The 27,735-nt window shown below is 38.7% G+C and overlaps 1 protein-coding gene across 1 annotated transcript in view; it reads right to left on the reverse strand.

Annotated features, from left to right (window-relative positions):
* Positions 1-6,079: 6,079 nt before the first annotated feature.
* ZMPSTE24 (zinc metallopeptidase STE24) overlaps positions 6,080-27,735 on the reverse strand; it is a 42,762-nt gene continuing 21,106 nt past the window's right edge. The window contains exons 7-10 of the mRNA XM_061122279.1: positions 25,638-25,822; positions 12,609-12,713; positions 10,857-11,000; positions 6,080-7,783 (exon numbers count right to left, since the gene is read on the reverse strand). Of these exons, the coding sequence (XP_060978262.1) occupies positions 7,559-7,783; positions 10,857-11,000; positions 12,609-12,713; positions 25,638-25,822 (659 nt within the window). The 3' untranslated portion in view covers positions 6,080-7,558. The remainder of the gene's footprint in view (positions 7,784-10,856; positions 11,001-12,608; positions 12,714-25,637; positions 25,823-27,735) is intronic.

Consider the following 27,735-nt stretch of genomic DNA (forward strand, 5'->3'; position numbering starts at 1 on the left):
CCCCAGTGCTTTTGCAAATCCTGAATCACAGCATCCCAGGCCCCACGGAAGGCCCTGGTGCTGCCGTAGGCTGCTGGGGGAACGCTTGGAATGCAGAGAGAATCAAGCGTTCAGTGCAGGGGAAGCGGATGAGGGCTGCAGGAGGCAGTGAAGACTGGCCCCGAGCTGGCTCCCAGGTCTATCATACCTGATGGGGAAGTGTTCTCCTTTCCAAAGCCATGGCTCTTTACTTGTCCTGGTGCCTGAGACTTTGGATTTAAACAGCCAGTCTACTTAGTCCTTGAGGTTTCCTGGCCTCCTTTCTTGTCCCTCTCTGTGACTTTCTCTGAGTAGGTCCACTGGAGGATTTGAATTACATGATTCACAGGTCTTAAGCAGGGTTACACTTCATTCCTTATGACTCAGAGGCATTTGAAGGAGCCAAAAGGGGGCTGACTCCCAGGGACTAGTGGCAGGGAACCTTTCTGATACTTCCTGGAGGGTGGTTCACTCAGGAAAAACCCACATCCTTACTGTGATCTACAAGCCTCCCTGATCTCATGTCCATGCTTGGACCCTGGTTCGTTTCCTTCCAGCCACTCGAGCCCCTGCGCTGCTCCTCAAACATGCTGTACCACATGCTTGCTATTTACGCTCTGAACCTGGAAAGCTCTTTTGCAAAATATAGTCCACGATCTCAGGTCAGGTCTTTACTCAAAAGTGACCTTCTCATCCCTGCCCCAGTGTTGATACTCATATTGGGTTTTACTATTTTTCCTTAGCACTTACCCCTATTCAACATACAACATATAACATATACGGGCAGAAACTCTGGTCTCATTGGCCACTCCATTCCCCACCACATAGAACAGTGCCTGGTAGGGAGCTTATGTAAAACATAAGTGACTATATAGTTGATAAGACTATATAATGGAAATTTGCTGAGAGTAGAATTCAAATGTTTCACCAAAGATACATATATACATACATACTCTATACATATGAAAAAAAATCATGTGTAAAGAGAAAAATAAGAGTTTCAAAGACTAAAACAGTGCCTGGCACATATCACGTACTCAATAAAATAGTGATTAAGTGAACGCGTAATTATGTTCAGGATGCTCAGAGAGGACTCCACCAATCATCAAGCCAGGAAGGGATTTGGTCTCAGCTTGTGTGTGGCTGAGGCATTTCTTAAGATGGTCCAGAGCAGCAGTCACCAACCTTTTTGGCACCAGGGACTGGTTTCTTGGAAGACAATTTTTCCACAGACTGGGGGGATTATGGGGGGTGGTTTTGAGATGATTTTCATAAGGAGCGAGCAATCTAGATCCTTCACATGTGCAGTTCACAGAAGGGTTCATGCTCCTGTGAGACTATAATACCACTGCTGATCTGACAGGAGGTGGAGCTCAGGGGGTAATGTGAGTGATGAGCTTGCATTTAGTCTCTCAGTCGTGTCTGATTTTTTGTGACCCCATGGACTGTAGCCCACCAGGCTCCTCTGTCCATGGGGATTCTCCAGGCAAGAATACTGGAGTGGGTTGCCATGCCCTCCTCCAGGGGATCTTCCCAACCCAGGGATTGATCTCAGGTCTCCTGCAGTGCAGGCGGATTCTTTACCAACTGAGACACCAGGGAAGCCCGAGTGATGAGCAGCAGCTGTAAATACAAATGAAGCTTTGCTTGCTCGCTCACTGCTCACTGCCTGCTGTACTTCTGTGGGTGGAGGACCCCTGGCCTAGAGCATCCAGGTTGTTCCCTCCACCACCAAGAGTGGGTCTCAGTATGATGGCATTGGGTGGGCTCAGAAGCTGACAAAGACTTCTGTCGGGTAAGCACTGGCAAGAGCAGTAGAGCAGCAGTAGAAAGGCTACCCTGTTTCTGGTAGGGGCAGAATTAGTTCAGTTTGTTCAGTTCAGTTCAGTCGCTCAGTCATGTCCGACTCTTTGCGACTTCATGAACTGCAGCACACCAGGCCTCCCTGTCCATCACCAACTCCCGGAGTTTACTCAAACTCATGTCCATTGAGTTGGTGATGCCATCCAACCATCTCATCTTCTGTCGTCCCCTTCTCCTCCTGCCCTCAATCTTTCCCAGCATCAGGGTCTTTTCAAATGAGTCAGCTCTTCCCATCAGGTGGCCAAAATATTGGAGTTTCAGCTTCAACATCAGTCCTTCCAATGAACACCCAGGACTGATCTCCTTTGGGATGGACTGGTTGGATCTCCTTGCAGTCCAAGGGACCCTCAAGAGTCTTCTCCAACACCACAGTTCAAAAGCATCAATTCTTCGGCACTCAGCTTTCTTTATAGTCCAACTCGCACATCCATACATGACTACTGGAAAAACCATATCCTTGACTAGATGGACTTTTGTTAGCAAAGTAATGTCTCTGCTTTTTAATATGCTGTCTAGGTTGGTCATAACTTTCCTTCCAAGGAGTAAGTGTCTTTTAATTTCATGGCTGCAGTCACCATCCGCAGTGATTTTGGAGCCACCACTCTCATGCTGTTCATGAGGTCACAATCAGCTATAGTGGATGAAGAGAAATGTGTCCTGTGCCCCTCTGAATACCTTTCTGCTAAGCACCTCAAACTCAACTCATCCAAAACTGGTCGCCCCCTGCCCCTAACCAGCTCCTCAGGGTCCCTTATCTTAGTATCTAGTTCTACCATCCACCTAGTACCCAGGACTGTGAAACCTGCATCATCTTTAACTCTATCTGCCTTCACCTTGTCTTGCAAATTCATCTCCAACCCCGTTGACCACCTTTTCATTCATTTGTTTAGCAAATATTTATTCATTCATTCTTTGAGTGCTGTTCTTTGTCTCAACAAGAATATAAGCTACATGAAACAAGGGATCTTGTCCTGTTCCCTGATGTGCCCTCAGAGCCTACAACAATGTATGGCATTTGGCAGGGATTTAATACGTATCAGCTAAATGCCTGATTGTATTATTCAGGATAATAGCCATTTGCTTTATTATGGCACACAGGTCTTTACACGTGGCCCTCTTCCTCTCCAGCCTCGCTTCCCACTCTAACATCTCATAGTCCCCCAAGTGCCCCATGTTCTCATAGTTTTGTACCCCCTTGCCCTTGTCTACCCGATTCCTTCTCTTTGAAAACTTAATCATGTCCTCTAGTAATCCTCTCCTCACCCCAACTGCCAGCTGCATTAGGCACTTCTGTTTTTGTGCTTATTTACACCATAGCAATTATGATGAAATTAATATCATTATCACCATTATTAATCAGCTGTTGAGCTCTTATCATCTGTTGTGCTAAACATCCTGCAAACGTGATCTCGTTCAACCCTTAAGACAGCTCCAAAAACCAGGTATTATCCCCATTTGTCATGTTAAAAAATGAATCTCTCTCAATCCCATGTCTCCTTACAGCTAGATCCCATATTGTTGCTCCTTTGTATGGGAATAAAAAGTTGTTTGAAAAAAGTCAAAACAAACTTTGGCTGCTAGCTCACCACCTGTCCTACTCAGATTCCTCTGCTGGGTCTCTCGTCTCCCCAGCATGTGAAAGTCAGAGGACCACATGGCTGGGACACATCTTTTTCTCTCACTCTTCTTGTGGTCTCATTCAGTTTAGTGGCTTTAAATTCCGCCTCTAACTCCCGAGGTTGAATCTCTCCCCTTAATTCATTTATTGGACTGCCCACTCAACATCCCCCCTTAGATGTCTAGTAGATATCTCAATTTTAACATGAGGAAAATGTTAAGATGCTCTGCCCCTCCAAAATCCCCCTCCTTGCCATCGCAGTTACTGGCAACGCCATTCTGTGACTTAAGCTAAATATGCTGGAGGCATTCTCTCCTCCACTCTTTCTTGTACCTCGGTCTGATCCATCAGCAAATCCTGTTGGCTCAGCCTTCAAAATATTTCCAGAATCCAACCACTTCTCATCACTTCCCTACCACCCTAGTATCCATTTTTACTTTTTGCTGTTAGTATTGCAAGAGCTTCCCAACTAGTCCCCAGCTTGTACCTTTGCTGCTCAACCTAGTAGCCAGCGATCCTGTTAACACTCAGATCATGTCATTCCCTGACCGCAAGCCCTCCAATGGCTTCCCCTCCGCAGTCTAATCAAAGTCCGAGTCCCTCCAGTGGCCTACAAGGCCCTCTAAATCTGCTGCATTTCTACCCCTCAGACTTTATCTCCTACCATATCTTCTTAGAACACCTCATTCCAGCCTCTCTGGCCTTGTGGTGTCTCTCAAATGCCAGGCTCACTCCCACATCAAGGCTTTCACACTTGCTGTTCATGTTCACTCTTCCTGGAATGCTCTTCCTCCAAACACCTGTATCGAGTGATCACTCCCTTCCTCCAGGCCTTTGTTCAAACATTACCTTCAGTGACACTTTTTTACAACCATCCTGTTTAAAATGACAACTTTCACAACTTCCCTCCTACTCCACAAACACCTCAGGCCTTCCTTTTTCTCTAAGACATGTATCACTATTGAATTTCTATTTTGACTGTCTGTTTCTCCACCCTAGAATGTAAACTCCACGAGGCGGGGCTCTTTCTATGGTTTATCTGCTCATGCATCCTGCAGCACCTAGAGCTGAGCTTGGTACAGCGTGGGGGCCCCACATGTACTGACTAAATAACAGACATAAAAGCTAAACTAAATAACTAAACTAAAGCTAAACTAAATAACAGACATAAAAGCTCAGTCAGTTTCTTACCCAAGGTCTTCCTAGTAAGTGGTGTGTTACATTCTAGAGCCCTGCCCTGGATCTTAAGCCTAAGTGAAGCTTCCCTGTTTGTCACTCATCAGGCAGAGAGCCAGAGGGGAGCTCTCTCCTGAAGGTGCAGGCTTCACCCTCCTCGCCAGGTGGGAACAGTCCTGGCTTCACAGGGTTTTTAGGACACATGGAGGTATCTTCCTATCTGTTCAAATTGTTTGGGAAACCCTCCTCCCTGGAAACCACCCTGGATAATAAGGGAAGAGCAGAGGTCTTCCTATCCATATCGTCTGAATAGGGCTATACCATCCCACTGTGAATTGTTCCAGCTCATCCACCAGACTGTACAGAGCCTGGCACAGAAGTTACTTGCTCACATCATCATGATCCTGAATAAGGAGTTTTTAGGAAGGGGTTCTCTGTACTTTTTCTTTGTATGGCATCTAAGACAGAACTTAAGGCCTTCAAGGTAAGCTTTCTGCTATGGGAAAACTTTTCTGCAAATGATGGTAGAACTCTCAAAATAATCAAAACTACATGAAGTACATATGCACAAAAGAAACCAAAAGATGGATGACAAAGACCGAGTGGAAGAAGCAGTCCTCAGGGAGCGGAGTTACCACACAAAGGATTGGGGTGACCATGAGGATATACAGGTTAGAGGGCAAGCTGGGACCAGCACTGCTATTAAAATCACTAACTTGATCCCAGCTCCTATCCTAAACAGAGGTGTCATTTACTAGTAGCTCTCAGACTTTAGCAGAGGACCAAGTCAGACAAAGGCAGTACATACACACAACAAGGACTCTGCCTCAGATTCAGAAATCAGCCCCGCTGAGGTCATGCCATTTTATCGGAGGCCTTGATCTACTTCATTCTGTCCACCAAGTACTAGGGTATAGAGTGTAACCACCTTCCCTCCATGGCTGGCCTTTCTCCCTCCCTTGATTGGCCAATACCTCAGGAACTACCAGTAGTATCCTCTGGCTATCCCTAGGCCTCCTATAAACTGTAGGGGACCAGGTCAAAACAATCACATATTTAAAAGCTAGTTATTGCTGCCACATAAAAGGAAGACCGAAGAGGCAGCTGGAGTAGACCAAACAGACCAAGACAATGAGAGGTTATGGGAATGGAGAAGGAATGGTTCTGAACGACGCGTCTGAGGAGACATCAGCAAGAACTGGTGATGCTCTGGAGTGGCGCAGGAGGAAGGCAGTCAAGAGGGCTCTGAGTGAGGTACAGTCATGGCCTGCCACCACGCAGCACTGCGGCTGTTCCTTCACCTGCTCTTCACTAGAGGCGCTCAGCTCCCCTAGGGTAATACACATACATCCTAGGTAACAAATAACAGACAGATTTTGTCAAATCAAAGACAAAGTACATCAATCTGCATTGGCAATTTTTAATGTTTCACTGGTGTAGAACTGAAATTTGTACTTAAAGGCAAGGAAAGAAGGAAAGGCAGTTATCATGAATTCACAGGTAAAAGAAGCTGGATAAAATCATAGGACTGTTCCTTAGGAAAATAAATAATGTGGTACTAAACTAGAGGTTTATTTTTATTATGTTTCCATGTACAGACATCATCCAAATATCAGCTGAGCAAAAGACTTTCTGGCCAGAGGCCAAGCGCACACAGTTGATCCCACTTTGGAATAAATGCCTAGAAGGTACACATCACCAGTGAGTGGGACTCTGGGCACAAAGTTGGGTCTCATTCAGAAAGTGAACAGAGATGTGAGTCAAAAATGCAGCTTCAAAAACTGTAAATCTTTCATGACATTTGTTTTGAAAATAAAAATTGCCTGCATATCAAGAACTATAATTTTCTAAAATGGAATTAGGCCTGATTAAATAAAATAGTACTCATGACTTACTAATAAAAATTAGAAAAATAAAAACAGAAACTCTTCTGTCCAAAGAGATAGAAAATTATATTTCTTCCTGAAACATCATAAGAGAATGATCAATATTTCACCATTATGTCTCTTAAAATGTCATTTCTTCTTCTTTCCACATTCTCCCACTTTTAACAGCAAAACCTGTTCAATATGGCAATTTCTGCTAAGTAAAAGGATACACTATTTATTGAATACTTAAGAGTATGAATGAAAAAAGCTGAATGTTTGGGAAAATACTATATTACCCCTAATGGGATCATACCCACCAGGTGGAAAGAAAGATAAAGACTGAGATTTTCTAAAAAAGAAAAACAAAACCCAAATACTCTGTACATAATTTCTAATTTTAAAACATTATTAGAAATTCCTGATCAGTGTATAACAAGAGAGGGAACAGAGAAATTTGGTAGAATAGTAGAGAGCGTATTTCTAACTACTTTCAGTTACATAACATCAGCCTTGTGAATTATTATTTTTCTTCCTTATTTAAAACACTGATTGGCCAGCTTAAATCATAACAGCTTAAAAGTAGAAATAAGTTTCATCTTAGGTATGAGCACAGTGATTCGGGACCAGTTTCTGCCTTACAGAGAGAATTCAGAGGTGGTGTTCCCTTTTAAACAAATGCCCCCCAAATACCTTATATGCAGGTTCCATATAAGCATGTAAATAAAACAAGTTCTGTATTTTCTCAATTTTACAAGTTGATGGTAAACTAGATTTTAAAGATAAAACTATGCCTTTAAAAACATTAAGCCTCAAAATTTCATCCAGTGTTTTCTTTAAGAAATGGAATATTAAAATCATTTTTGAAATGAGATATTAAATGTATTTAAATCTTGGCTTTTCTGTACTTAATCATTTTTCCTAAAAAAAAAAAAAAAGATAAAAACATCAAGAGCCAGAACATGCTGCCAGGATGGAAAATAATCAGAAATGTCTTCAGTTGCAGATCCTGGGCAAGTCAGTCTTGTTTTGAATTTTTCAGAGCTTGAAGTCTCTCTAGTAGTGGAGGATGAGAATAATGCCACATGGAAAACAACCAGTCAGAAACAGGGAATCCCAAATTGTCTTTGTTTAGTTTGATTAAAGCAGAATATAAGTCTTTGGCCTTCCCAAGTTTCTTTGCAAATGCATCGGCTTGAAACTCAAATCTGCGGCTGAGGACTGTTAGGCAAAAAGAAAGAACCTGAAAAAGGAAATAAAAGCATTTTAACCACTTCCCCTCTTTGTTGTCACTAAAGCTTTCATGAGCCAATACTGCAGAGGAAGTTCAGCCCAGGATAAGAGAAACAGCAAGCCAAAAGAAACATCACTTGTATTTTGGAGACCCTAGGGTGGAGGAATTATTAGAAATTAAGCCTTTCCCCCTCTAAGCAAATAGATCAGAAATAGATATATATCCAAAGACATGTCAATCTTAATGAAGAGATACTGACTTCTGAGAACCTGTCATGGGCCAGGCACTGAGTTGGCATTTTATATTCTCCAGCAATCCTACAAAGTGATTACTCTTACTCCTGTTTTACAGATGAAGAAGGCGTATCTCAGGAGTGAGACAACTTGTTCGTGGTCACACAACTAGAAGGTGGTAGTGCTGACATTCTTGATGACTCCAAAGCCCATGACACCATCTTTCTCAGAGGTAAGATGTGGGGATTTATAGTCAGACTCTTTTTTTCATTTAAAAAAAATTACTTGCTCACTTACCCACCTTTAGATGTTAACAACAGTCTTCACTGAGAATATTCTAATATATATATATACACAAGTATACATGTATAGGTGTATATACATGTATACACACACACTATAGCCTCTAATTATGGCCTCAAAATAGAATCTTCTAGAGTGTTCTGCGCTATGGTAGCTTCATTAGAATATTCAGTCTCCAAGGGTGACTACTATGAAGGGGACAAGTTTCATTTGAAAATAGAAATTTCTGAGGGAAAAATAATTTATTTGCATACTGATGTATTAATATTACAGGTTGGATGACATGATGTCTATCTCTTACCTTAAAATACATCAAGCAATAAAGCAAAAAAAAAAGTTTAAATCTCTCAACTGTACCTCATATTGCCGTCAGCAAATCCAGAGCTTCAACATAAAGTCTGGGAGCTCCTGATATCTTCTTAGACATGTTCAAAGCTAATGTCTGGCTCCTACCTGAAATTTCTTTCCAAATCTTGAATGTACTTTTTGGGTTATAATCATTAACTAATCTGTCTGTCTATGTGTCTCCTGATTTCAAGTGTCCCAGGGCAGCTGTCCCTTGAACCTCACCGTGACACAAATAAACCCTGAGCAGACACTAGCCCGCATTCATCTGCTCCACTGTAGGTTTTCAAACCCTTCTCAATAAGGCATGTTTCCCATTTCCCAGGAAAATATCTCTTTCTCATTATGACCTCTTAAATGCAGACATTAAACATACAGTTCTCTGTTTAAATACTTCAGTTCAGTTCAGTCACTCAGTAGTGTCCGACTCTTTGCGACCCCATGAACCGCAGCACGCCAGGCCTCCCTGTCCATCACCAACTCCCGGAGTCCACCCAAACCCATGTCCATTGAGTCAGTGATGCCATCCAACCATCTCATCCTCTGTCGTCCCCTTCTCCTCCTGCCCTCAATCTTTCGTTTAAATACTTAGTCTTTTTGAAATGAGTACCCTGGGCTCATTGAGGTTTTTAAAACAGTTGCTAATATCTCTAAATTAATTATATTTCAAATCACTCTAATATCCCTAAGTAAATATCTAATTTACTTAGCTATTTTTTGAAGTGAACTCAACTACTCAAAATAGAAGGAGATAAAACCAAAAACTGAGAGGCCAAATTAGATGCCCAAAGCAGACTAACATTACTGGTGCCTTATTTATCAGAGGACACTTACACTCAGTCAGAATCTAGTAAATTTTACCTAATGAGTTTGATTATCTGATTTCCCAGTCTATAGTTGGTTGAAGAAGAAAATTAGAAAAAAATAATGACCATATCAGAAAGTTACACTGACATTAGCAAGGATTATCAGCCTGACAGTCAACGAAGAGATTATAAGAAAATTAGTTATATAAATAAATAGCACAACTGCATAAAGAGCAGAGGATTCTGGGGCATTTCATACACACAGCTCAGTGTCTTTAAGGCATTCCTGAATTGTGACTGAAGACAGAAATGACAATATCATTATGATGGTAGTTTAGTTGTTAAGTTACGTCCCATGGACTGTAGCCTGCCAGGTTCCTCTGTCCATGGGATTCTCCAAGCAAGAATACTGGAGTGGGTTGCCATTTCCTTCTCCACAATACCATTACAAGTGGTTCTATAACCTCTTTAAGGAGTAACAATCAGCATACAGCACTTTATAAATATTCTCAACAAAAGTTAAAAAATTAAAACATTTAGAGTTTAATGATAATACATCTTATTTCTCTGGAAAATGAATGTAGATTCTGTGGACAATGCTATACAAACATGATCCCTTCCTCCCCGTTTTTCTTTCCTGGTGCCTTATACCTCACCCTACCCCCACCTTTTAAGGAGAAAGTTAAAACCTAAACTCTACAACTTGTTCCAAAGAAAGAATTCTTCTGAATGGAGATATCTCAAGATCCCTGATCTCTTGGCTTACTCTGGAAGCCTAATCAAGTAGTATGTTGCCATCACTGGATTTATTCATACATTGTCTCATTAATCCATGTCTTATCACATATATGGCGTTCCCCTACTGACCAGTCATGGAGCAGTGGTTCTCAAACTTTGCTTACCATAAAACATCCAACTTTGCTTCAGAGGGTCTGGAGTGTGATGCTAAGTCTGTTATGAAGCAGGTGGTCAGGAAATGCAACCAGAGGAACAGCCATACAATCTCTCTTATCCAGTCATACACACACTCAATTATCAGCAGTTTTGTCCCCTCACACACAGATTTTCACCAGTACTTGGAGAAATGTGGTCTAGGACATAGTGTTCCAATAGTTAATTTCCATCTACCAAGTCTCTGAGGTACATGCTACATTGAGGTTTTCACCACTAAAGTCTAATTCTCCACTTTTTTTCCTCTAACAATATAGAAGCACTTATTATTTGGGGCTGGGTTTTTCTGCTACATTCTTATACTGGCCAGTAAATAAAGGACTAAAACTTTGTTTTATCTGCTTGTTAAAACTATAGTTTTGTTTCTTTTTTCACTACTTTCAAGGTACTAGATTTGAAATAGACAAGAGCATAGGTGAGATAATTTTAAAGATTATACATTACCTCGTTATAAGGTGAAAAAATAAACTGGAAGATGATCAACAGTCCAATTAGAGTGGGCTGGCTGTCATTAAAACCAAATGCAACAAAAAGCTCCTTTCGACCAATTAACACAGCAAACAAGAAAAAACACAGGAAAGAATTCATCTAGAAAGAAGGACACAAAATTTCTAAGTTATTACTAAGCTAATTTCATTGTGGGATCACATCATGATGTGATTTTAAGAATGATGTTAGCGTGACCACAGAAAAAGTTACTTAGGTGGTTTAGGTTTTGCTTTTATTCTAGAAGTAGAGAGGGCCTGAGTTGAGGAGATGTATATGTATATATATATATACTAATTCATTATTAGTGAGCAAATAATGGTTTAGCTGGATGATTAGGGCCTTGGAACAAACTACAGGATGGCTAACAAGGAGATTTGGAAAAGAGGTATGTGGGAAAACTTCCCAAACTAGCCCAGAGTATGATAATACTTAGGTCTAATGTGAACCTTCACCGAAACTATTCCACAGCAGAGGCGGCTCTCTCAATGCTCATGTGGAGAAGATACCTGCTCTGTGGATATAAGCCAGCTTCTTTGCCCAGCCACTCTAGGACTTGGTCAATTGCTCATGAAAAGAGTAGCCATAGTGACAGGGATGGAGTCAATGCATTAATCAGCAACACAGACATTCCCCACTGACTCTAGCTGAAGTGCCCAATCTATTAGAAGGGGCAATCAATTCCAGCCCCGATGAGGCACCTCAGGGATCAGCCACTACCCTCACAGTAGGCTACTGGACCCCTTCTTTCATGAATGGACCAGTGATTTTCCTTATTAAACTGAGTACTTAAATAAACTTGGATTTGGACTTATTTAATGTCTTACTCACTGCCATGTATCCACACAACATAGCTTCCAGCCAAGGCACTCATTTTTATACCTACAGATGTAAGGCAACAAAGAAGTGCCTATAGGAGCAGGTACATAAGTCTTTCCATGCAGTCCACCACTCAGAACCAGCTGACCTTTTAGAAAGCTACAAAGACCATTAAAGATGCAACTGAGACCATACATGCTCAGAACCAGTCAAAAAAACAGAGTGCTATTTCACTCAGAGCCTGAAAACTATGGTCATTCTGTTGGTTTAGCGGTATTAATACCCAGAAGAGGAATGTTACAGACAGTATCTTCTTCTTTATATTTACTAATTTTTGCAATTTCTTTTCAATGATTGTACAATGACTTTTTTAAAAGAGAAAAAATGGTTTTTAAAAAGCATTTTAATGTCCAATTTATCTAGGCTCACTCCTTTTGATCTTCATAGCTCCTACAGCTGAGCAACTGATAACAACAATAAATATTTATGTAGTATTTACCACATTTCACGTACTATTCCAAACTCTTTACATGTATTAACTCATTTAATTCTTTCCGTCTTATGAGGTATCATCACTCAACAAGGGAATGGAGGCAGAGGGAGGCTCAGGAACTTGTTTGAGGTCACAAAGGTAGTAAGTCAGCAAGCTGTGATGTGAAGCCTGGCTACAGAGTTTGTCTTCACTTCTCTACTATGTGAACTCTCATGCCTGCTATACTTATTATTTGACTCTCCTGCCATAAAAAGAGAATTGTTGGGACTTCCCTAGTGGGTTTATAGCAAGCAAGACTCTGTGCTTCTACTGCAGGGGGCATGGATTCAATCCCTGGTTGGAGAAGCTGGCAGTGTGGCCAAGAAAAAGGGGTAGAGAGAGAATTACTCCAGACTTACCTGGCTAATAATGATATTTTTGACTGTGTGTCCCAACTTCCAGTGCCCCAGTTCATGGCCTAGTACAGCAAGCACCTCCTCATTTTTACATCCTTGTTTCTTATTCTGAATCAAAAAACAAATTGAAAATAAACCATCAAGAAGCTTCAAAAAGTTTATACCTTTTAACCAAGTAAGAGCCCTTCTTAGATTCTAACTTAAGGAAACAATCAGACTTTTGTGCAAAATTGTTCATTCACTGAACAAAACATTATTCCCCCAGCCACTCCACATTAGATACTGGGTTAAGCTCAAACACAGAATCATGAAGAAGACACACATATTCTGATTACATGAGTCTAATTTAGGTTAGAAAACATATAAATCTTTATCAATAGGAAAACAGTTAAATAAATCATGACAAAGTCATGTAACAGTCATACTATAAACCCACTAGAAATTTTGCTTTCAAAGATTATGTTATAACATGGGAAACTGCTCATGATAGTGCCAAACAACATTTATATTATACATCCATTAGAAATGTTTTGAAAGATTATGTTCTGACAAGGGGAAAATGGTTCATTAGATGAAGAAAGCAGGAAACAAAACTAAAAATAAATAGTATGATTCCAATTATGAAAAGAGACAAATGTGTATGTAAGAATACACAAATAAAGAAAACAGACTGAAGTATATCAAAATGTTAACAGTTTTTTCTGTATGGTAGAAATACAGTGATGTTTAACTATCTCAGATCATTCCTATTTTCCAAATGATCTACAAATAAGTACATGTCACTTGTGGCCTCCAAAAACATCATCAATTGCCGTTTTAAAAACTGAGACCTCCAAGTTAAAATGGCAGAAGGAACATTCACATCTAATTTTATTCCCTCCAAAAACCCCAGTAAAACTACAATCAAGAGTTTTTGTTTTTGTTTTTAAAGACATAAACAGGATAGAGAAAAGGATAGGGAAAACAGGAGAGCTGGCAATAGTAACAAGATTTTGGAAGTAGAAAAGCAGACAGACAAATAAAAATGGACTAGGCAGGTCAAGAAGAATCATAAGCCAGCAGTGGAGAAAATATATAGAACCAGTCTGATTTACACTACAGTGTCTTCAAAGGACTTGAATACTAACAGTAACCAGGTATTTCTGAAGTGGGAGGAACAGGAAGGAGGTTGTGGCAAATATAAGAATTGGGTGAGAGCTGTTTGAGAAATGGTACAGATTCCTCTCCAACTCCACACTCGAGCAAAAGGCAATTGCTCGTCCCTCATCCTGGCAAAAGCCTGAAAGCTCATTTTGGATAGGGCAAAGAAAAGGACACTTCACCTGGAAGTTCGGCATAGTTGAAGGCCTGGGTACACCAGCAACAGACCATGGATTTGCTTACCTAATGGTATGGTACTGAGCACTCCCTCTCCCAAGCTAGCCCTCTCCCCATACCTGGCTCCCAAAACACTCCCCTCCAGGCAAAAGACTGGAAGAGTACTCCCTGGGAACTCTGATCCCTCTACCAGGAAAGACCAGGAGATAACTAACGCAGGAATCCCCCAACTGCAAGCACCCCCAGGACACACCACAGTGAAGCTCAAAGTTGATAAGCCTTATCTACAGGCTCAGAGAATCAACCAGGTTTTTAGTCCCATTCTCTTACTAAAATGAAAGAAAGTGAAAGTTGGACAGTCGTGTCTGACTCTTTGCTATCCATGGACTATAGCCTGCCTGGCTCCTCTGTCCATGAAATTCTCCAGGCAAGAGTATTGGAGTGGGTTGCCATTTCCTTCTTCAGGGAATCTTCCCAACCCAGGGATTGAACCCAGGTCTCCTGCATTGCAGGCAGATTCCTTCCCAACTGAGCCACTAGGGAAGCCCATTCTCTTACTAAGGAGTAGACAAACAATTGTATACATTATAAGATATACAAGGTAAGGGTCAAGATGGAAGACCAGATACAGAAAAAATGCAATATGGAAGAAACAAATTACCTAAGGAGAAAATTGAGAGAGACACTGCTTTCATGGGAAAATTGAAGATACTACAAAAAATGGGAAATTCAGGACTTCCCTGGTGGTTCAGCGGTTAAGAATCCAACTGCCAATGCAGAGGACACAGGTTTGGTCCTGGGAAGATTCCACACATCTCAGGGCAACTAAGTCTGTACACCACAACTACTAAGCCTGTGCTTTAAAGCTCGTGCTCTGCCGTAAGAGAAGCCACTGCAGTGAGAAGCCGGTGCACCACAACCAGAGAGGAGCCCTCGCTGGTCACAACGAGAGAAAGCCTGCGTGCAGCAACAAAGACTTAGAGCAGTCAAAAAAAAAAAAAAAATCTAAAAATATATTTTAAAAAAAAAGGACATTCAGAAAAAAATAATTCTTAGAAATTTAAGCTTAATAGAATGATTGGAAGATGATGGTATCACCCAGAAAATGGAAGAAAGAGATAAACAAATGGAAAAGCAGGGAAGAAAAGGTAAGAAAGTTCAGTATAAGGAAGCCAACATTCAAATAACAGGAACTCTGAAAAGAAAGAATAGAAAAAATAGAGAGGAGAAAATCATCAACAAAACAATAAGTCTCCTAGAACCAATGAACCTCAATTTCCAAATTAAAAGGGCCAAATACATACCCAGCACAACGGGTAAAAACAGACTCACAAGGTTGTACACTGGTAACTAGTATAATATTGTATATCAACTATACTTCAATTTTAAAAACAAAAGGCACACACCAAGGTATGTGAAATTTCAGAACACAGAGAAAGGATTCAACAATTTTCCAAAAAGAGGAAACTTTAAAAAACACACAAAACAATTTTCCAGAAGAATAAAATTAAGGTAACATATTAAGGATCAGGAATTTGAATGGTTTCAGACACCTCACCAGCAATGTTGGAATCAAGATGGTGATGAAACAGTGCCTTCACAATCCTGAAGAAAAATTATTTTCAATCTAGAAATCTAAACCCTAGTCAAAGTGACAGGAAAAACATGTGACAGAAAAATGAAGGCATTTTGATGCAAGAACTCAAAAACTTTACTATGCAACCTTTCTCAGGAAGGTGCTGGAGGATGTTCTTTACTAAAATGAAGGAGGAAATTAAGAACAAAAAGTCATGGAACACAGAACACAGGAGACCCAGTGAAGGAGAGAAGTGAAGGGAATCTCTAATGGCAAAGGACAACCACAGAACGACAACTGTACACCAGATAAAAGAAGAAAACCTATTCAGATTTGAACAATGTGACTCAAAAGACAAATCTGCTGAGGACGGCCATGATCGCATTCTGTCAGTCACCACAGCATCTTTTTAACCTGAAGAAATCTGTAGAAGATGTACACTACTGAGGGAACACAGTAGATCAACACTGATTTCAACCTAAAGAAAAGGAAAAGAAATATCAAGAATGACCTGGTGGTCCTGCAGCTGAGACTCCATGCTCCCAAAGCAAGGGGCCTGGTTTGACTCCTGGTAAGGGAACTAGACCCCACATGCCACCCCACACGCCGCAACTAAGACCTGGCTCAGCCAAATATAAAAGAGTAACCACAGGGGAAGTCTACTGTGAGAGCCGGAGAGCAGGACTTCAGAGAAACGCCCCAAAGAAAGAGAACAGAAATCTCTCCCAGGTGTAGGAGGGATGAGGGGGACTAAAACTAATAAGGTTAATCATGCAATTAACCTTGTAGGAAGTTATATTGAGAGATAGCAAAAGTTGTGAGAAGAATTAGCAAAAAGAAAAAGGAACACTAAACACATTTTTTTTTTAAAAAGCAATTATTAATCAAGAGGGAAAAAAGGTAACATATTCTCAGCAGTGAAAAGGTACAATATTGTTTAAAAATAATGTTTTGATACTGGTTGAGAGACAGACACAGAGGACAGACTTATGGACGGGTGGGGGGGTGTGTGGGGCGGGTGGAAGGAGAGAGTGGGATGGATGGAGAGCAGCATGGAAGCAGCACACTACCGTATAGGAAGTAAGGCAGCCGGGGGGGGGGTGCTGTGTGGCTCAGGGAACTCAGACGGGCGCAGTGACAGCCAGAGGGGCAGGACGGGGCGGGGGTGGGGGAGGTTCAAGAGGGAGGGGACGCATGTATCCCTACAGCTGACTTATGTTGGCATAGGGCAGAGACCAACACAATGTTGTAAAGCAATTATCCCTCAATTAAAGCTAAATAAATTTTTAAAAACCCACAAGAACTATAACTGGATAATACTGGAAGAATTGGGGGAAGGTAAGAGCAGAGCACATGTTAGGCAAGAACTAAATCCTCATCTACCATAACTAAAAGTCAAGATACTGTCAGTAGATAATAGTATACATATATTGTATATATAAATGATATGCATAAATGTCAGAAGAAGCTAACAGAGCTGAAATCTGTAGGGAGAGGAGCCTGACAGGGTGAGAGGCATAGAGAAGGGAGGAACATGAAACTGCTATATTTCATTATATGCTTTTTTGTACTCTTAACTTTTAAACAATATTTTTACATTACTTTAATAAAGTAAAATTTAATGTTAAAATTTATCGGCGTTCTACTTCCCTAATTTTATCATAGCTCCTCAAACCAACATTAAAAATACATATATGTAGATATATATATATGTATACACAAAAATATATACACACATGCATACATATATCTTTTCCTTCAATACACATGAAGAATAGGCCAGGAAAGATTTAAAAAATAACAACAAAAGTTGCTAACATTTATTAAACACTGACCATGTACCAGGCCCTCTGTGCTATATACTGTATTATTTATACATCATAATGATATGAAATAAGTATACTTATTACCATTTTACAGATGAGAAAATCTAGGTCCAGAGAGATTAGCTAATTTTCCTATGGCCACACAGCCAATAAATAAAAACCTGGGATTTGAAGCCAAGTAGTCTGATGCCAGAGACCTGTGCTTTCAACTTTCACACAACTATAGATAGAAAAATAAATTATTCAACATTTATCAAATAAATAATTTTTAGTTAACAGATATGTAATCATTTGTATATTGTTATAGTACTGCTTTTAAAATAAACATAAATGGTAGGTGGTCATATGAATGATACAATATAATGTTTACAAAACCAAATAAAACTCTCATTGTTTATAAACCTTCCAGGCTCAATTTAAATAGTGCCAAGACACAATGAACAATTTCTTATACACACACTCACATGTGCCTACCCACATTCATTCACCAATACACACACACTCTGAAAAACATCTAAAAAATGCTTAATAAGGTAAAACAAATATCCTTTTAAACATACAGTTTAGTTCATTTTAAAGTAAGGAAAGGCTGAGGAGGTGAAATTAACATTCCTTGTATAAAACTATGAACGGCTATACTCTGAGTCAAAGAGTGAGCTAGGGGGGAAAATGCTGGCAAAATAACCCAATTGTGTCAAGCTCACCTAAAGTGGAGAAAAAGAAAAGTCTCTTATTGAAATTAAAAAACATGGGACTTCCCTAGTGGTCCAGTGGTCCACACTTCCATTGCAGGGAGCATGGATTCGATCCCTGGATGGGGAACTAAGATCCTGCATGCCCAATGGCATGCACGGCAAAAAAAAAGAAAGAAAAAAAATTCAAAAACATTATCTGCCTGGACCAGAAAATGCCAAGCTGGCTTGCTAGCACTAGGGGCAACTGATACAAGCAAATGCATATGCTCTATTGAGGAATGTACCCTAAACCCAGACCCTTCAAGATTCCTGAAGATTAAGATTACTGAACTATTATGAATTTACAGTAAAAATTATCAAATACTTCAGAAAACAAGCCACAGTAAATAAGAGTTAGCAGAAACAATACAGAATTGCAGTAGTTCCTTAAGACTTCAGATAACAGAACCATCAGATACAGAATATGAAATAAACATGTTTTATACAAAGAAGGGTGGGTTTCCCAGGTAGCACTAGTAGTAAAGAACCTGCCTGCTGATGCAGGATATGTAAGAGATGCGGGTTCAATCCCTAGGTTGGGAAGATCCCCTGGAGAAGGGAATGACTACCCACTCCAGTATTCTTGCCTGGAGAATTCCATGGACAGAGAAGCCTGGCAGGCTGCAGTCCACGGGGTCGCAAAGAGTCGGACACGACTGAAACGACTTAGCACACACACATACAAACAAGGAACTAAAACCACAAGGAAGGAAAGGAGGCTACCAGAAATGACTGATTTGAAAAAGAACCAAACAGATCTTTAAAACACAATAGACTGGTCAGGAAACAGACTAAACATAGCTAAAGAAAGAACCTATAAACTGGAATGTGGAGCTCCAGGAAACAAATTTAAAAGTGTCAGTACCTGTGGGAGACAGAATGAGATGGTATAACATTCATCTAATTGGAATTCCAGAAAGATAAACTGGGGAGAATGGGAAAGAAGCAATACTCAAAGATACAATGGAAAAAATTTCTTAAACTTCAGGAAAAGACATGAGTCCTTATAGGGGCCAAAATATATCCCAAGCAGGACTGGGATAAAGTTCATACTTGGACAACACAAAAATCAAAGAGAAATCTTAAGAATAACCAGAAAGAACTAAAAAATAAATAAGTAAAACACAACTAAGCTTAGAGCAGACTTTTTCAACAGGAACAAAGGAAACCAGGACAAAATAGAATAGTATCTTTAAAGTGCTAGGATAAATAGTTGTTAATCTTGAATTGACATCAAGAATGAGAGCAAAATAAAAACAAAACCAGAAATTTCCAAAGAAATTTCTAAAGCATATACTTCTGGAAGAACCAAAGTAATCTCTAAAAGGAAGGTGTGAGGGACTTTCCTAATGATCCAGTGGTTAAGACTCCATGTTTCCACTGCAGGGGACGTGGGTTTGATCCTCAGTTGGGGAGCTACGATCATACATGCTGCATGCAGCCAAAAAAAAAAAAAAGAAAAGAAAAATAAAAAAGATAAAACTAAAATATAACATGAAAGGGGTAATTAGATCAAACAGTTTATTTAAGGTTCCTGGATTGTTTAGGAAGCAGTGAAGATACTGTATATTTTAAGATTTTAGGCTTTGTGGGCATGATTTATTTTTAACAGCAACCATAAAAGAATAGTCACATATGAACCTTCAAACCTAAATGAAAACTCAAATATAATTTTTTAAAAACCTTCCATCAGTTCTAAAAATAAAGCAGAAGGAGGTGTGTGTAAGTTTAGGGTGGAGGTGGGGTGGAGGGATATAAAAAGGATAAAGGGGAAAAAAGGCCATAAAATAATATGGCAGAAATAATTCCAAATATATCAGTAATCACAATATATATGAACAAACAAAGCTCATCAAAAAAAAGATAGTGTCAGTTTGGATTTAAAAGCAATCATAAGAACAAAGTATATCTATGTATGAGACAAAGACACACGGTAAGGTCAAAAGTAAAAGGATGAAAGTGATATGGTGATATCCATATCACCATATTATGGTGCAGCCATAAAGTGATATGGCTGCACATTAAGAATATACTTTAACTAAAAAAAAAATATATATATACTTTAAAAAACACTAAATTGTACACTTTAAAATGGTTACAATGGTAATTCTATCGCAATACTATTGTTAAAAAGTTAAAGGATGACATCCAGCAAATATTAACAGATAGGCATCTGGTGTCACTGTATTAACACCAGACAAAATCAACTTAAAGGCAAAAAGGATTATTAAAGAAAGTCACAAAAGAATGATAAAAGATTCAATTTACCAGGGGGACACATAATTCTAAATTTGTATGTTCCTAATACTAACGCCTCAGAATATATTCATTCAAAATTATCAGTAAACAAAGAAAATCTGACAAATGTATCAATGTAGAGAATGTTAACACATCATTATCAATTAAGACATCAAACAAATAAAATGTCAACAAAGATATAAAGATTTAAACAAAATAATAAAAAAGCTTAAAAAAAAGCTTCATCTATGGGAGACATATCAGTTCTGCAGCAAACAATGAGAGAATATATATCCTAGAAAGTGAAGGCTAATGGTTTTGAAATAAACTCCAGCTACTTAAAAGAGTGAAGTACAAATAGATGAACATGGAACTGATTTTGTTTTATACACCTTAGAAAAACACAATCTAATGGGAATATAGGCAGCAAAATACTGGAATCTAGATATTCTACCAGTTTTCCATTTCTTCATCAATTCCTAATTTTTAAGGAAAATGACCACTTAAAAACGAGGCTGAAAAACGAGCATGAAAAAGAGGGATAGATTAAAAGTGATTGGCAAGACAGCTTTTACATTCACTATCTCTTTTCCTTTTAAACATGAGAATCTAGGTCAGAATACACTTGGTAGAGAAAGTAAAGAATGAGCTAACTAGCCTAGTTTCTTAAATGGCTCAGAGACATGTGTACCTGTACCTTCAGGCAATGGCCATCAAGAGGGGAGAACAAAGCACAAATTAACAGACATCTATTCTAAGGGGGGAATTAAGAGATGCAACTGAAGATTTCCATACAAAAATATTCATTACAAGAATATTTTTAACAGCAAAAAACTGGAAACCCATATACCCAATAAGAGGAAAAATGATTTTTAATTTAAAAAAAACAGAAATACATATAGCAAGATGTTTATGGCTAGTTGGATTATTCATGTTTTCTAATTTATCTATTACTTTAGTAATAAGTAAAATAGGCTGCTATGTTTAATAATAATGATTAACAGTTTCCATTCATTAAATGACCTATGTACCAGACATTGTATTATTAGATATTTTACAAACAGTTAATCTCCACTACTACAAGGCAGCTATCATCAGCCTCATTGGTTCTTAATCTGAACTATGAATTAATTCTTTTATAAAACAAGCAGGTCTCTATTAGAAAACATAGGTTCTTGTACCTTGGTTTGATGTCTGCATTTAGGAAGGTATTCAGAACTCCACGGAGTCATGTTCAAAGATGTGGAATGACAAGAGCTTAAATAAGGGTCATTTTTTGCAAAAATGAAACCTGTTTATTTGTGGTAGATTCTTAGATAAAATTGGATTTTCTTTTCCCATGTTAACTTCACATATAAGAAAAAAAATAAGTATCTTTCTCTTTTCTATAGCACTTTCCTTTTCATAAAATAAAATTCACATGCTGATTCATTTGATCGTCACAACAGCAAGCTGGGCAAGATGGGAAGTATTGTCTTCGTTTTAGAGAGGATGGACACCAGGAAGTTAAAGTATCCTAAGATTACCATGCTGATAAGCAGCGGGTAAAACCCACACTCGCCCCTCTGGGTCTTGTCCTCTTTCTCTTGTACTTATCACCTGGGGAGACATTCACATGACCCTAGCTCTTGCTGGGGAAATACTTGTTTTCTTCTATAAAAGGACAGTTTTTATATATTCAAAATTTTCCTTTCACTTAAAATGCTTTTGAGACAGGTTGTTCTAATTACTGAATTTGTCAGGATAAACTGCAGGGACAAAGTTTCCTAGACATCTTTTAAAATGTGAATAGCTGGTATGGAGATATACTCATTGAAATGTTAATAATAGTTATCTCTAAGAAGAGGGATTTAGTTTTTTTCTTTAAACATCTGCTCAAACTGAAACACTTCATCTTCTCTACACTATCCAGACTTAAAACCATTTCTGCATTCCCCACTGTGTTGTATCAATACATAGTAGCTATACAGTAGCAAGTGCTGAATAAACCACCATGTCCTAAACTTCTGCCACACTTGTGTACTTGCTGTGTAATTATTTAATATCTTTTAAAAAATAAATTCACTCTTTAAAACTTAGCCTTATCCCAAATGACAACTTTCATGAAATCATGATACACTAGTTTGATCTTTTTCCTAATATACATTAATACACATATAGCCATTCAAATTTCAAATATTGATATCCTACCAAAATCACCTCACCTGTATACATGAATGAAAAGCAATACATGAGATTTGGGTCAATCTTTGACTTTCTCCTTCAGTCTCCATAACAGCAATCACCGTAAGTCCATCTTTTATTATGACTCCTCACTTATTCTGACCTCTCACTCTGGGGTAGGCCCTTATTTCATGCCTGTCTGGGTTATCTTGATGCAGTAAGTCCCTAGCAGTCCCCTTTGCCTCTAATCTTTGCTCTATCATATATGTTGCTATCAAATCTTAAACTTCCTAAAACAAACTTTGGACTCTTTTTCCCAAGGGATCTTCCTGACCCAGGAATCGAACCTCGGTCTCCTGCATTGCAGGCAGATTCTTTACCATTTGAAACACCAGAGAAGCCCCTTGGCCTTTACCCAAATCAATCGAAACTTTCCAGGTCATTGAAAACAACCACTAGAATGTCTTCAGGAAGAAGTACTTTACAAACTGGTCCTGGCCTACCTTTCTATCCCCTTCTACAAGAATCCATTTATTCATTAGTCTTAGAGTAACCATTGTGCAATTGTTTTTATAGCTTTATTCATTACATATCTTCATCCTGAAAAGCTCCAGCCCCAAATCAAAATTCTGCCTACTTCAAATATCCTCTTTTTTTAAGAAATCTGTCTGACCATTAGAATCTGCATTCATTTCTGAATTTCTAAAAGTCACACAATTTCAGCCACTTATTTACCACCCCCTGCCTTAAACTATGAGCCAAATCTAGTTATGTAGGACTATGTAATCTATGATTGTATGTATGTATGACTACGTAATCTAGGACTATGTAATTTATACATAGATGCTAAAACATTTGCATCTGGACTTCCTTGTGGTACAGTGGATAAAAATCCGCCTGCCAAAGCAGGGGACACCGGTTCAATCCCTGGTCTGGGAAGATTCCACATACTGAGGCGCAATTAAGCCTGTATGCCATAACTACTGAGCCCACGTGCCACAACTACTGAAGCCTGTGCTCCACAACGAGAGAAGCAATGAGAAGGCCGCACACCACAACAAAGAGTAGCCTCCACTCACCACAACTAGAGAAAGCCTTCATGCAGCAACGAAGACCCAGCACAACCACAAATAAAATGATTTTTTTTTAATTTTAAAAAATAAGATTTTTGCAGGTATCAATGAAATAAAGTAGGCTCTTCAAGAAGCTAACAAAATAACTCAAACTCCATTCAACACAGTTCAAAAGACTAACCTTTTCTAAGATCTAAACCAAAGAATACTGTTCTCATAGATACTGTGTTATGCATGTAAGTCACTTCGGTCGTGTCTGACTCTTTGTGACCCCATGGACTGTAGCCCACTAGGCTCCTCTGCCCATGGGATTCTCCAGGCAAGAATACTGGAGTGGGTTGTCATTTCTTCCTCCAGAGTCTCATAGATACTAAAGGTCAGTAATTTCATTAGATTGCTTGAAACCAGCAGACCACTCACTATCTAACACCCAGGTCGACTATAGTCATCTACCCTGTATGTAGATACCACTTAAGCAGGTTGACTTGCTGAACGTGCATGATTCCCCAGTGTTCTTACCTGGTTACTCTTTCTGGGCTTCAGTTTTCCTATCTACAAGATGACCTTAAGAGCTCTTCCTAGCTTAAAATCCTATGATCGCTGGTCAGATCAAAATGACTTTTATCCCAGTAGCCTGATAAAATAAATCTACTAAAAAAAAAAAAAATACAATCCAAAGAGTTAACCCTCATCCAATGCTATTTAACCCCTTCACATTTTGTGATATTTATAACAGTCTAGATATTTATAACAGTCCAGGCACTCTATTAGACCGTCTCTTTAAAATCAAAACAGATGCTCAATGATAATAGTTTTTTCCACTGGTACTCAGAGTACACAGGTTTTTCACATATATTATTTCATTGAATCTCCACAACCCTAAAAGGTAGGCATCTTTATCTCAGTGTTTTTCAATTAGCAGTGATCTTGCCTCTTCTCTCCCAACCCTGGGGACATCTAGGAATATCTAGTGACATTTTCCATGGTCACAATTGCTGGGAAAGGAGGGACTGATACTGGCACCTGGTAGGGAGAGGCCAAGGATGCTGCTAAACATCTCATGAGGCACAAGACAGCCTCCTACAGTGAAAAACTATTTGGTCCAAAATGTCAATAGTTTCAAGATGAGAGACCCTGCTGGCATTGTCTATCAGTTAAGAAATCAAAGCTTTAAACAGCTTAACTTATTTGCACAGTTACACAGATCTCAAATCATCTCTGAATGCCATCAAAGCCAATGGCACATCCCATCACATATGCAACTACTAGAGACTGTTTCTGATTAAACATGTATTGTTTTCTTATCACTGTCTCCCCTTCCCCATTTAGTCTTGGTATACTTTAGATTTTGCTAATTACCATCTGTTGACCTCATCTAGGAGAAGATTCAGAAGAAGCTTTCTCAGACTATAAGGTCAGATTAAAGAAATGTCTTCTCTTAGGCTCTCACTGCATTTCTTATGCTCTCACAAGTATATATAGCTTCGCTGCAGCACCCACCATATGGAGCTGTGCTTGTATGATTTTCTCCCCTTTAGACTATAAGCTCCTTGACAGCAAGGTTTCCCTCTTCATTTCTGAATTCCAAAGAAAGTATCTCAGCAGAGTTTACAATTCATAAATGTTTGTTAAGCAAACAAAAGAAAACTGACCAAGTTACACAGTATACTCCAAAATGCACAGCTACTAAATGACAACCAGGATTCAGATTTAAGTCTCCATCACCAAAGACTATAATTACTACATCTCAGTGAAGTTAAAAATGAGATGATTATTATCTCCTCTTTGTCTTGTCTGTGGGAATTCTTCAATCATAAACATACCAGGAATTATATATAAAGTCCCTGTTTTTAGAAAGTTTATAATCATACAAATTTTCCTATCTTATACTTGTGCACATTCTGTGAAAACTTAAAAGATAGTTAACATGTAACAACAGTGATATTCTTTCCCAAATACCACAATTATAAAGGGGCAGTTATATTTTCATTTGATAGTCTCCCTGAGTTCAACACTCACTACATAGAAATTAATATTATTTTGAGTTGTCATAGAAACTGTTTATAAAAACTAAGCCAGGGTCTCTTAGGAAAAGAAGAACTCACTTTAACTTTAGCTTTTACTTCTTCACTGTCCCCTTCTCCATCATTGCGGGGTTCCATGCCAGACTCCTCCCGGATGTCTTTGTTTAGCACAGAATACTCTTCTAGTAGAGTGTCAAACAAAACTATGCGCTTGTTCTTGAAGAAGCCATAAAAATAAGCATTGCTGTGGGAAGAGCGTTTAGATCCTAAGGAAAAGACAGTTCAAAGCACGGAAAATAATTAAAGAGTCTGGGGTCTTTTGGAGAGATGCCTAGAAACTGAATTACTAGAAAGGACGTTAACATTTTCAAATTGTTTATTATCTGAAGAATATTATATCAACGTAAATCACCACCAGCAGTGGAGAGTGTCTGTTTCTCTTCAGTCTTAACAACAAATATTTAAGCTCATTGAAGCTTTCTAACAATAAATAAATAAATAAAGCCTAAATATCCAATGGTCGTGGAATGATTCAATTATGATAAAGCTATGAGTTGGAATTTTAAGCAGCCAGAAAAAAACTATACTATTGAAATATTTTAACAAGATTGGAAAAGCTCACCAACATACTGAAAAGGATATAAAACCTCATGTATACAAAGTCCCATTACTGTTGTGAAAAAATGTACATGTAAATAGAAAAGCCTAACACAAGCCTATTAAGAAATATATTAAAATACTGAAGTGTTTATCACTGGCTTATAGAAACATGGATTTTTGCTCCCTCCTTTATACTTTCTTCTCTTCCAAAGCTTTTAAAGTATACTTATTTAATCAGAAAAAATTAAAACTATCTTAAAATCAACTGGGAAAAAAAAAAAGCCCTAAATTTTTAGCAGTGGCTAACAATAGCTAAACTATGGTTGATATTTATTTTCTTTTTTATATTTTTCTTTATTTTCATTATATTTTATGTCCTGCCATGTGCAGTGAATTAATTGTTAATGATAAACTTTAAGTTCAAATCTTGACTCTGCCATGTATTATTCATATAAATGCAAGAAATTTTCTTAATTTCTTTAAGCTTTATTTTCCTGTTTATGATATGAGGCTAGGACTTTTTGGTTTGATTGCCTGGAAGTTAAGAGCCAAACATGTGGTCCAATTTTATCAATGATATAGGATCTTAGCATCTGCAAAGTTGTGTATCTGCAAAGTTGTATATCTGCATCTTGTATTTCTATCTCATTCCTATTTTTTCAAAATTTTTAATTAATTTAAAAATACTTCTTAAAAGTTACCTTAAGTTATCTATGGAAGTAGGCAGATAAGCAAAACGAAATTAATGTCTTAGTATCTCCCACTGGCCCAAGGATCTCAAAGTATGGCCCAAAGAATGCCTACACCAAAACCACCTACAGGTATTTGTTAGATGTAAACAGCAGAAATATCCAATAAGTCAAAATGTCTGGGAATGGGGCCAAGGAATCTTTTAACAGATTTTCCAGGGAATTGTTATACTCACTAAAGTTTAAGACAATAAGCTCTTGTATCACTGTGCCTTGCATGTAGCATTTATTCAATAATGCTTGTTTACTGAATACATTTATCGTACCATTTAAGGTATGAAGTAATGTATCTGAGAATTCTGAACACCAAAATGTCCTATGTGACTGTACGGCACTGCCGGCTGTCTCTTCATCTTTTTTTAATGATGTCTTATCTTAATCAACCTCTCAGCAGCATCTGACACAGTTGGCCATTCCCTCCTTGAAACACTTTTTTCTCTTATCCCAAAAGAAACACCATCTTCTCCTCATTTTCTTCCTACCTCAGTGGTTTCTCCTCCTCAGCCTCCTTTGCCCGCTCTTCCCCCTCTGCTGACCCTGACCTGAGCCCCCTTCTCCTCTCTGAACGCCCTCATCCATGGAAGTATCTACATGTCAGATACTTTTCAGACCACTATGTCCAGCCCTGGCCTCTCCTTAGAACTCTGGAGTCATATATCCAGCTGCCTATTTGACATGCTTACATCTCCACAAGAATGTCTATAGTACATCTTTCCTGTTTATATTCTCACATGTCATTTTTTCCCTGACGAGTATTCGAATCCCCTTGCAGAGTTTAGGGAATTTAGCATCATGCAAGACTTGTGAGAGACTGCTTCTCATTTAAGAAA

The sequence above is a fragment of the Dama dama genome, chromosome 20, assembly GCF_033118175.1.
Source record: "Dama dama isolate Ldn47 chromosome 20, ASM3311817v1, whole genome shotgun sequence".
Classification (NCBI taxonomy): domain Eukaryota; kingdom Metazoa; phylum Chordata; class Mammalia; order Artiodactyla; family Cervidae; genus Dama; species Dama dama.